This window comes from Corvus moneduloides, chromosome 21 (assembly GCF_009650955.1).
Source record: "Corvus moneduloides isolate bCorMon1 chromosome 21, bCorMon1.pri, whole genome shotgun sequence".
Taxonomy (NCBI): Eukaryota; Metazoa; Chordata; class Aves; order Passeriformes; family Corvidae; genus Corvus; species Corvus moneduloides.
This window is the reverse complement of record NC_045496.1, coordinates 3,593,382-3,605,709: the sequence shown is the minus strand read 5'-3', so window position 1 is coordinate 3,605,709 and position 12,328 is coordinate 3,593,382. Positions and strand designations below refer to the sequence as shown.

Genomic DNA, 12,328 nt, shown 5'->3' with positions numbered 1-12,328 from the left:
AGAGATGTTCCCAGCTGCCACAGGATCCCCCTGGGCACACGGCCAGTGCCACAGAGCCATCTGAGGAGCTGGCACAGCGGGCCACAACATGGGAAGCCCCATCCGGCTGCCTGGGCCTCCGGGGATTTGTCAAAATAAGGGACAGGGCTGGGATGGGACGTCCAGCGTGGCTGCCAAGTGCTGCTCGCCGCTCCCAGACACTATAGCTTCATGCACTCTGCGGTTCTTGGCTCCAGGAGGTCAGAAAAAAAACCCTAAAAGTCAAAATGGGAAAAGAGGAGCTGCTGCCACCACCAGCAGGTCACAGCTGGCCCTGGGTTTGCTGCATTACAGCAGCTGTTCATTCGAAAGCTCTGCAGTTTTCACCTACCTATATTAATTCATATAAATCTCCCCCTTCTCTCTGCCCAAACTGTGTTAAAAAGGCACCCTTAAAAATACTGCTGCAGGGCTAGTGGCTTGTACATGACGTTAGAGATGCTGGAGGGAGGAGAATTCTCAGCAGAGAAACAGAAACACCAGCCACCAACTCTCAGTTATGAATCCCCTAAATGATTCTGACAGTGCTCCCCACCCTCCTGACTGAAACCGAGCAGAAAACGGAGTTTTCTGTCTCTCTGGCAGCAGGGTGGGGTGTGACAGAAAGGGATGGGGGGGGACTGTGGCAGCTGAGCCCCTCCAGAGCTGTCCTGACCCACCCAAATGGATGGCAAGGCGGGATCCCTCACTTGGAAGATTCTCCAGCCCCGGTGCTGGGGATGGAACTAGGGACAAACAAAGCATCCAGTGAGGACAGGCTGGATCCCCCCAGAGCTCTCCAAGAGGGATCCACACCAGCCCATCAGCAGGAGGAAGGGGACACCCTTACACTAAAAAACACCCTGAATACAATTTCTTTGCATTTAGAAAGGGCACCCATCACTTCAACTCTGATTTCACTCCCACCTCCAAGGCAGCTCTTGGCACAGCCACCGGAGCGTGCCAGGCTCGCAGCCACCTCCCCACCACCCACATCCCCTCCCTGGCACTTCAGACACACGAGATCAGCCATGCCAAGCCCTGCCCCAGCTGCACACCAGCAAAATCTTGGTGGGTTTAGCTGAGAGGGAGGATTGATCCAGACCCTGCTCCAGACCCTGCTCCAGCTGTGAGGTGGGTGCAACACTCTCTCCCCAACCTCTGGACCAGAACCAGAGTGGAAAACACAACTTTAATCTCAGTACCAGCATCTCCTCCTCTTTCAGCTGACCTGTGAATCGCTTCCCTTTTTCATTTTTAGAACAGCATCGTTTTGTATCCGTGGGGCAGGGGAGGGAAGACCCTCTTCTTGCAAAAAAAAAAAGCCTTTTTCAAGCAGAGCAAGAACTTCAAAAGGAATTCAGGACGATTAAATTCACATCAGGAGGGCAGAGAGGAGCGGGAGGCCAATAAATGGCACGCTCCACAGGTTTATGAATATTTGAACTATATTTCTTTAAAAAAAATAGTACATTACTGCAAGTTATTTAAAATGAGTAACTCCTTTTAATGAACCTGGCTACCATCACGCTGACTAATAGAGTAATAAAGAGTTTAATCCATATTTATGTACATTTTATGTCATTACAGTTGGTGCCAATAAATTAGCAAGTCCAATAAGAGTTTGATTTTATACCATCACTGCTACTAAATGTGTAACAACACACAGTACACGAGCACCAGCTTTTTATTTCATTTCTTTTTTTAAGAGCCAGGCTGTACTAACAGAGACTGGGCACAGCAGCCCTGCAGAATCAGACCCTAATTAGGGATGAGGAAATATGAACTGGGGTTTTACTTCTGCATTCTGCAGCCACGGAGAAAACACTTCTGCAGATGCCACTGGTGACTTATGGAGAGCTCTGAGCCACTTTAAAGGGATCAAATTTTCAAAAATATTTAAGAGCCAATTGGTAGAAAGCAATACAACCACATTTTTTTAAAGGGGCATGGGTAGATATACAGGTACCAGCATCTGGGATCACTTCTGGAAACCTCTGTTATGAAACACAGCACGGCCCCCACCACAACAGGATTGCTTAATAACTGGACATGGGGAAAAAGAGCTGGCTGTGAGCAATTTCAACTGGCCATGAGCAACTGGAAGTGGCCTTTGGGCTCCCCTGGGGAGCTGGGAGACACTGCAGATTGCGGGGAAGGTGACGCATGCATTTGGCAGGAGCCCATTCCCAGCGTCCCACGGAGCCAGAGACGGAGCTTTCGCGCTCCAGTGGGATTTGGGCTGGAGAAGCCCACATGGTTCACGATCCCATTTCACCAGCTGTTACCCTGCTGACAGCAAAAAGTAGCTTCCCAAGCTTAAAACTCAAGGAAGAAGCAAACCCCACACGTTCCTGGACTCCAGGAGCCCCCAGGCACAGTCGCTCCAGTGGGAGGGGCTCCATCGATCCCACGGCAGCTCCTCCTTGCAGAAGCCCTGGCTCAGGAGCCAAAAGGAGTGATGGAAACATGGAAACCTCTCTCAGAATAACAGCTGGGCAAGGCAAGACTGAGGCATCTGATTTTTCATCCTTTTTTAAAGCACCAGTGGTTTTCTAACACTAAAAAAACCCCGAAGATCCAAGGCCCTTTACGCAGAGGTTGGCACCACAAAAACGCCAGTCCCCGCCTTTCTCCTCGGTAATTACCCTCCAGCCATCCCAAAAGCTGCTGGTAATTGCTGTCCCAGTGGCCTTTTGGTTTGGAGGCGAGGAATAATTATCCCAGTGGCATCCAGAGGGGAAACACCCAACACCACTCCACCAAAGCCTCCCTGCAATTAATCGCTCGGCTGTTACTGTGCTCTGTCAGAAACTCCTTCTACATGGTGTAAGTGTCTTGTACCCAAAAAAATACTATTGATCTGAGGAGTGAATAGCTCCTGGAAGAATTTTTTGTGTGTGAAGTCTGTGTTTGGCCAGTGGGGACGTGGATTTGAGACTCCTTTTGCTCTCGCCGTGACTCAAAACGGAAAAGGAGCTCTGGTCAACAGCAGATTTTTCCCTGTTTATTTGCTTTGCCACTGCTGAACACAGATCTGAGGATAATGTGGGAATGAAAGGTGGTGAAGACAATGGGATTGTTTTGACAGGCTTCCAGAGGGATTTAGGGTGGTGCAGAGCTGGACAGCTGATACCTTCACCAAGCTGATAAAAAAAAAAAGAGCTTTTTATATAGAGAGTCTGTGCTTCCCACATTTTCTATGGTTGGTTGAGGATGACGACAACATTGAAACAAGCACGATGCAGGCAATAAAGCACATTTGGGTCTCTTGGAAGTTTATGACACATTTCTTTCCCAAGTCTCCAAAAAAAACCAGATTGCCATGAGGAAAGAGGGAGTGGCCAATCACCTCCCCAGGTCACAAAGCTGAATGCACCCCCAAAAAGTGAACAGGGGGAGGGAAGAGCTGTTCCCTAAGCAGACCAGAAAGGAAATCAAACTCTGCTTGTCAGCTGATGTGCTCCAGCAGTGTTTAACACCAGGCCCTACTAACAGGCATCAGAGGCAATCTGAAACTGCACAAAGCAAGAGACAATGTGACAAGAAAGCAGCATTTTAATTAGCAGCAGTTCCTTCCCCAGCCCAAAAGGTTCCTTCTGTGCATTCATATTCCCAGAACAACAACTGCCTCCTTGTATTCCATAAATCAAAAAAAATCTCATAAAACAAGGCACTGCAATTGCACATTCCACATAATGGTCCAGAAATAAATTAGGCAATAAATATCAAATAATATATCCCCATCAGCAGTGAAAATCTACTCCTTGGATAATCAGAAGGGAAGATGCCTTCCAGCAGCTTATGTCTGGCAGCTCGAAACACGTAAAACAATACAGAGCTTTAATAAATCTTTTATCACCTTTTCTGCTGAAGAATATAGCAATTGTCCTGGGTAATGGCTTCCCTGAGCCCTTTATCCATCAGCCCTGATGCAGTTGGTGTCAAAGTCAGGGGATCAGAACAAGAGCCACTTGTCAAAACCAGGCAGAGTTATCCTTGTTCAGTGTTTGGTGCCAACTATCACCTACAGCAACACGTTTTTGGGAAGCTCAGGGCACTCATTTCACCCTGCCCTGAAACTCCCTGACCCCACAGACACTCACTGGCCACGTGACGAAAATCAGAGGTGATTTCAGCAAAGTTATTTTGCTCTGCAGAGGTGGCAGCAGATGGGGAAGGACTGTGCGAGGTGTGGACCCTGTGCAAGGTTTGATTCCAATCAAAAACACATCCTTTAGAGATTGATCCCGGAGACTTCTCAATCTAAAGCAGAAAGCCTGAAGGCTTGGTCTCCCTCCCTTGAGGACACAGCAGAACCAACCCCCAAATATACCAAATCAACCCCTAAATACACTGAGGACACAGCAGAATCCTAAACACACCACGAGCACAGGGGAACAGGATCCAGGTTAAGGATGCAGAAGCTGCTCAGAAAACCACAAAACCTTTGTATTTTCACCCAAAACCTAGAGCACAAGCCCAGGGAACAGCCCCGGTGCCAGACTCATCCCTTCCCAGGAGCTCCGGAGTTAAGCCTTACCTTTCCGAAATCCCGCACATCGAAGAGGTCGAAGGGATCAAAGAGGTCGCTGTTCCTTAACCCAAACTTGTCGTGACACACTTTTAGGAAGGTTCGGATGTTCTTCAAGCAGAGAAACTGAGGGAGAATAAAAAAGAGAAAAGGAGGGGAAAAGTGAGCGAGACAGGCACAAATTGTAACTGAGATTTACCCAGTTAGACGCAAGACAAGTTAGCAGGGACTGAGAAACTCGCACTGCAAAGCCAGGCAGGAGTTTATTTGTTGTTTCTGAGGATGTCAGGCTCTGGCTGCCCTGCGAGGGCTCCTGTGTTCTCAGCTGCACACCAGGAGCACAACGCCCCTTTGACAAACAAGTTTCTCCCAAGGTAGCGCCGCAGAAGGGCTGCAAAACTCAAGCCAGGACGTTTCCCTTTCAAGGTCAAAGGCAAAGATAAATTACAGCTGATGTTCCACAGAAGCCCAGTGTGGAACGTTTTACCATTTCCAGCATGATCCCATTTGGTTCCCTACAGAAGGGGCACGTGTTACAGCAACAGGACAAGGGGGGATGGCTTCAAACTGCCAGAGGGCAGGGTTCGATGGGATATTGGGAAGGAATTCCTGGCTGTGGGAGGCCCTGGCACAGGGTGCCCAGAGAAGCTGTGGCTGCCCCTGGATCCCTGGAATTGTCCAAGGCCAGGCTGGATGGGGCTTGGAGCAACCTGGGACAGTGGAAAGTGTCCCTGCCCAGGGGTCAAACTGGATGACCTGCAATATCCCTTCCAAACCAAACCCTTGGTTATCCAGCGTGGTCGACTGGCAGAGCAACATTAAGTTTCTCTTTTTAAAAATCCTGTCTTTGGCTATAGCAATAGAAGGTTGTTTATCCACAATCATCAGGGATTCTGAAGCCTGAGGACTCCAGAGGGTCTCACTCCAACGGTGCTGCCTGGCAGCACAGGGGCTAAAGAAGAGAGAAATAAAAATCTGCTTCTTTTTTGCAGCTGCGTCACCTACACCCCTCATCTGCTGAGCCGGCCAATGAACTTCCCTTCCTTCTGCCTCCTCACTGCAAAATCCCTTCAATTTATCACTGTATCTTTAGGCAACTCTTCACTTTTTCAGCAAATTCCTTACAAATACCTAACAAACATGTTAGAATCCTAAGGAAATCAATCCATTAAAGGGGTGGATCACCCCCATGGGATCAACAGGCAGAGGAGCCAAGCTGCCTTTGGGTGGATTTCCTTGGCCTGGTTTTGTCACACGGCACAATCTCGGCTCCCCGAGCTGTCATCAAACACACCCCATGTAAAGACACCACTTGCAAACTTCACCTAGGGTTCAAAGCAAAAGAAAATAGCTTAATTTTCTTTTAATTAAAAGCATCAAAGCAGAGTCTTTGGGGCTGTGGTATCTCCGGAGCCGTGGCCCAGGCGCAGCTCGTTATCGCTGCTTTGGGGATTAGGCACGAGGTTTCCAGCCATGAATTAGCAAAACCACCTCATTAACAACTGGCTGCTTCACCTACACAAAGCAAGAAATAACCTTTTACCCTTCTCCCCCACGCCACGGGGCCAGCGAGTGACAGCAGAGCTTCCCCAGCATGGGAGGGTGGCACAGGACAGTCCCATCGCATCAGAGCCTTCTCATGAGACAAGCTCGTGCCAGAGGCAGGAATTGCAAACAAATCTGGTCTTCTAGGGCATTCCTCTATCTCACATAAACACTGCAGTAAATGTAAGTGTCTAGGCTGTGAGGTTTTGTTGGTTTTTTTTTTTTTTTGGAATTGCTTTACAACCTCTCTTGCTGACACAGGTTATTTCATAACTTTATCTCCTGGGTCTCTGCAAGAATTTACACCCCGGGCTGTGTGTGTGCTGCTTCACTGCAGTCCCGCTGATCCCAAAGTTCCAGCATGTGCTTATTTTAAATCCTTTTTAAGCCTCCAGTTTTGAAAGTTAACAGCACAGGGTGCAGCCACAATTACACACAGCAGGATGCAAACTCCCTCTGCAGAACCGCCCTGCACGTCTGCAGCATTCCCTCCCCAGCTCCCGCTCATCCCAGCACCGAATCACACACTCAGAATCACAGAATGCTTTGGGCTGGAAGGGACATGCAGGATTATCCAGTCCCACTACTCCAGGCTGCTCCAAGCTGGCCCTGGACACTTCCAAGGATGAGGCAGCCACAGCTTCTCTGGGCACCCTGGGCCAGTGAAGGAGCCAAAGCTGATTTTGCTCATCCAATTCAGATGTGGAAACCACCTCGCCACAGCTGGTAAATGAGTAGGAGGCACCTGCCACAGTGGCAGTGCCCTCCTGCAACCCCAGGTGACATCAGCAAGGAGCCACCACACCGCCAGCCAGGCCCTGAGCGCCAGCAGGTGACAAACACCGAGGAAAAAGCATTCTATTAAATATTCTATTTAAAGAGCTGCTGAAAAAGGCCTGATGGAAAACACAACAAACACAACTAACCAGAGTCCTCCTCCACCAGCGAGGAGCTGGCAGCAGAGCAAGGCCACCACACTGCCCACAAGAAATGCCACCACTCAGGATGACAACTGCAGGGGGGTTTCACCCTCTTTGAGCACCAGAAGTCCACGTGGGGACACCCAGTGTGGGTGTTGGTGGCACAGTTCACCCCCGGCACTATTTCTGTGGCCAATCTGCAAAGTGTCATCTTGTGCTTTTGATTTTTTCTGGCATTTCAGGGTCGCTGCTGATGGGAGACGATGAATTCTTGGCTCAAGACTGTTACTCAATGGCCACATGTTAATATTAGCTCCAATTTAATATGGGCTGTGCCGAGGCCACTTTACTCACCAGTCAATCACACCTTTGGACAAGCAAATGTTTCGCAGGAGAAAAAAAGAGAGAGAAATCGATGTTCTCCATGGGGCTCATTCAGCACCTGTCAGGCCCAAAATCAATGGTGTCATTTATCTGCTTGGAGCGAGGCTGGCGCTGAGCAGGGCCCTGAGATCTCCCCTGGTGCAACACCAATTCCAAGTCGTGCCGCCACCCTCCTGTGCATCCAAAACAACCTTGGGAGCCACCAGCCATGGCTTTTGGGCACAGACACCATGCTCAGCTCTGGAAATAGACCTGAGAGCCCAGCAAATTCCATGGATGCCAACATTTCCAGGCTCCAAAACAGCCACGGCATGAGTCCTCGGGTGGGGAGAACATCCTGGGCACTGCAAAGCTCATCAGAGAGGGAAGAGGCGATTGGAACAGGGATGGGATTGTGCCAAACGGAGCGAGAAACTCGTCTGGTAAAACCAAACGCCTTGAAGCCTGATAATAGATGAGAAAAGCGTGGTCAGCTCTGCCCCAGCCCTTGGAAGGTTGTGAAGAACCAGCACTAGAGAGAGGCAGCAGAAGGTCCCCATCACCTGCGCTCAGCCAGTTTCACAAGAGCTCCATTTATTTTTAACCACTCTGCAAAGTCATACAGTGAATAAACTGCTCTAAACTCCCACTGGGAGCCCTCGGCCACCCTGCTGGCTGCACAGGGGGTGGCAACAGCCCCAAAGCCTGGGACGCACTGGGACCTCCTCAGCAGCTTCTGGGATGCTGCTTTTTAAAGAAAGTTTTCACGATTTTGTCTCTTTTACTGGATTCAGTGAGTTCAGAGACTCCTCAGACGATCACGGCGCATCCGAAGGGTTGTGCCGCTGAGTATTTTGTGCCACTCAAACTCAGAAATGCACTGGAGATGCCTTCAGGGGAAGTCAAAAAAGGGATGATTTGGCACTTGGGATAACTCCACGTTGCACAGGGACACTGGGATCCCAGCAGGGCCATGCCCAGCCACCCCACAGCAGGAAGGGCAGGTCAGATGTTTCTGCAAGTGGAAACTCCAGCTCCGGGGGTGGGAGAGGAGTCTGTGGGAAGGTGTGGGTGACTCAGCCCCTCACCCCTCCTCACACCCCGACTTCAGACCCCTCCCTGCAGTCCCCGAATGACTGGGCACCCGTGGCACCTGCGCTGCTGAGACAGGAGCCATTTCCAATGCAAATTCATCAGAAAAGAGCCAACTACTCGAGCTCCTCGTGGTGGGTTGGAAACACTCCCCAGCCCCACAGGCTTGAAGGCCACACATGCTGCTGACACCCACCAAAACTGCTTTGTTAAAGGAAAAAACACAACCATTTTGGTTGGAAAAGGCCTCTAAGATCGAGTCCAGCACTGCCGAGCTCTTCACTAAGCCACGTCCCCAAATGCCACGTCCACACCCCACTAAATCCCACTAGGGGTGGGGACTCCATCACTTTCACTGACAAAAAGCTGCAGAATGCAGCAGCAGTTGCTCAACAACCAAACTGGGATCCCAGGTGGGGTCTGGAGGAGCCTCAAAGCAGCCTCTGCTCCTTACACCTGCGATGGCAAAAGGGAGGGACGTGCAAGGCTTGGGAATCTCCAGGAGACTTTTTAAAAAATGCCATAAAGCACAAGAAAAGGAAAGAAATGAGGAGGATGATTTTGCCTGGAAGGGCAGGAACATCCAGCAGCTCACAGCATTTTGGAAAGGTCCTTTTGGAGAGGGGCTGGGGCTGTGGGGGGAGCACACAGTGGCACACGGGGTGACCGGGCACGCGGCCACGCGCTGAGCGTGGCCAAAGCCGTGGGCTTGGAATGTGTCCTGCAGCGTGCAAGGAATGCTGCAGCTCTGCTGGGGGAGATAACCCCACTGATGAATGACGAAAAGGACTTTCTTTAGCACTTCCTGGCTGTGATGTCAGATTTCCTCTTATCTCACTGCCGGCACCGCTCGAAAGCACCGAAAGCACCGGGCGAGAAGTGAGTCCTCAACGGGGAGCTGGGAGCAGCTGCTGATCACAGGCTCTGCAAACGGGCAAGAGAGGCTCTCTCCTTGGGAAAACACATCGTTTACAACGGGAAAACAGGTGCCCCATGGCACAAACCTCTGCAGAAAGCCAAAGGATGCATCTCTGAGCCACGGCGGCGAGTCCCCCTGTGCTACTCTGACATTGCAAAGGGGCATCGAAACTCCCTTGGCTTCCTCCAACATCAGGAGTGGGGAGAAAGTCCAAGAGCATCCAGTGGGAGCTGCAGGGCTGCAGCATCATATGGCAGGGGTTGGGATGAGGTGGTCTTTAAAGTCCCTTCAAACCCAAACCATTCTCTGATCTACAACTGAAAATCACGACCTGTATCTGATCTCTCCAAATGACTCTGCCTCATCCAGCTCCCCTCCACATCAAGGGCTCACCAGGACAGTTTTGGGACCAGCAATGAGTCAAAAGCACCAGAGGAGCTCGTATTACCGCCCCCAGCAGCACCAAATCTCCTGTGCCTTTGTTCCTCCCGGCTTTGTTCCTCCCCAGCTTCGCCCCATTGTCTCTGGTGCAGAGACAGCACAAAACCTCTCTGCAGAGAATTCCCCTCCACATTTGGATTCAAGTCGCAGCTCATCAATTACTTCAGATGGACAGATTAAATTTCAGGTTGTTTGGACAGCAGATTTATCTATTGAGAAGTGAAGAATGAAATTATTTCTCAAACAGTTTAGCACTATTATTCCCACCCCCCCCTCCTTCCAAAGCCATTCTCATTGCTGAGCACTCCAGGGCTGGGCAAATTCCACTTAGGAAGGCTGATTAATGAGCCTGAAACACTGATGAGGGCTGACCTCTCCACAGCTTCTCCCTCTCACATCCATTCACAAGCACGATTTATCCCTAGGAAAGCACCTCAGGGAAAGCAACCGTGTATTTTAGCAAACACCCACAGCTGGGCACTGGGAAGACTGGGGAAAACAAAACCTACAGCAAGCAAAGGTCCTTCCCAGGGAGGAGAATCAGCCAGAGCTCCGGGGGGATGCAAAACGCCTGCACAAGCTCACCAGAAGCTTCCACCTTGCTCAAGAGAAGCACACAGGCATCCAGCAGCAGACCAGGACAGGCTGCCAAGCCCTGCTCTGGTCCTCACACCTTCGCTCATCATCGCCCTGGCACGGCTCAAAGGGACAAAGATCCCCCAGTTACCCCATAGGAACTTCCCATCACGGCCTGTGGGCTCTCAAAGGGAAGAGGTCTCTCAGTAAACAGTATTAAACTCATCAACTGGAAACCAGAATGTACAAAGAATTGTGAAAATAATTTAAAACTACAAAATAAAATTAAGAAAAACAACAAAGAGAGGCTCTGGAGTAACCTGTTAAATACCCAGAGGTCCCAAACCTCAGCCCCAGAGGCAGAGGACGCTCTGAATGGGCTGCTGTCACCCTGCCAAGCCCAGCGCTCCAGGAGCTCATCCTATTTTATCCAAGGGAGGTTTTCCTGACTCCTGAACTCCTCCTGAGGACTGCCAGGTTCGTTTCCTCCATTAAATATGGAAAAAAAATGAAAAAAAAAGGGCTGTAAGTGTGGCTAAACCCCCATCAGGCAGCTGACGAGTCCAAGATAACTCAGGGCTGGAGGAGGGGTCAAGGATCCGGTGACATCCGTGAGCCTGGAGGAGGGAAAAGACGTCACAGGCAAGCCCAGATGTTTGTGTGCTCTGAGGAGAACTCCCACCAGCAGTGATGACCTCCCCAAAGCCCAAAACCACTCCCTGGTGGCAGGAGAGGCTCTGAGAGCCCGTGCCAGGAGCCAGCAGATCCCACATTCCCGGGGGAGCGCTGGGCTCCGTCCGTCTGTCCATCCAGGGGTCACCCCACGGCACGCGGGGGCTCTAAATGAGAGGAAGGAAGCTGCAACTTCCCGAAGAAAACGCTGGACCTGCTGCTGCTGACAGTACTTCCCTCCTTTGTGGAGCCCTCCCGGGCCTGCAAACGCTGGGAAAGCCGGAATTGTCGAGGTCTTAAGGCTTTAACTGCAATGCCTGGGAGCGTTTCACCCATGGCGCTTCCAAGGGCTGAAATTCCCCCAACCACCCCAAATCCGGCGGGTCCAACAGGTTGAGCACTGCTGCAACCCCCAGCCACAGGTCTGAGGTGTGTGGAACCCAAACCCTTCTCACTGAGGTTTTAGAAAACCCTGGTCAAAGCCCTGCGTCGCTGATCGTATGCAGAGGTCGATTTTTTAGGGTGTCCCTGAGAGATCTGCAGAGCCAATCCTGGGAACAGCAAGAACTTCTGGCAAAATCAGGTGGGCACAAGCCCTCTCTGACAGCCCTGGTCTGGCAGCAGCTCCTGGGGGACGGATGGCAAGGCAGGGAGCAGAGGTTTTGCATCCCTGAGCGTGGGAGGAGCGCCAAGGGTCACCAGCCTGCTCCAGAGGAGAGACCCAGAAACTTCCAAGGTTCATCAGTACCACAGCAAATCCATCCAAGGTGGTTCTTTTGGGCTTTCTCACGGAATCCAGGAATCTCAGACTCCTGCATCCCAGATCTGGGTGTCTCCACAGCACACTGACAAATCCAGGCTGGGCTTTCCTGAGCAATCGGATCCGAGGCTGCAGAAAGCCTGGGAGCAGGAGAGCTCGGAGGCATTGCTCAATCTGCCCACATGTGGCACCCTGAATGGAGATTTCCCTTCCACACTCCTCAAACCCAGCCTTTCTCTCTTCTTGCTGGAAGAAATGCAGCTCCCTCAGGGGAGCTCAGTTAAAATAGGAGGGGGAAAAAGAAAAAAATGAAAAAAGAGATGTCGTAGCTCATACTGTTGTTGTGAAGTCCTAACTGAGGATCACACTTCACTCTGAAAACACAACCGCAGATAAGAGATGGGATATGTGAAAAATAAATCCCGATGAGAGGATTTTATTCTCAATCAAGAAATGAGATAACTCCGTGCGTGGGAAGGCTCCTGCAA

General features: G+C 50.7%; 1 protein-coding gene across 8 annotated transcripts in view; it reads right to left on the bottom strand.

Moving 5' to 3' along the window:
* VAV2 (vav guanine nucleotide exchange factor 2) overlaps window positions 1-12,328 on the bottom strand; it is a 124,768-nt gene that overhangs the window by 91,664 nt on the left and 20,776 nt on the right. For 7 of the 8 annotated variants that reach the window (XM_032130434.1, XM_032130436.1, XM_032130435.1 and 4 more), the window contains exon 2: window positions 4,562-4,678. The exons of the other annotated variant lie outside the window; for it this stretch is intronic. In XM_032130434.1, coding sequence (XP_031986325.1) covers window positions 4,562-4,678 — 117 coding nt within the window. The remainder of the gene's footprint in view (window positions 1-4,561; window positions 4,679-12,328) is intronic. 8 annotated transcript variants of the gene reach the window in all.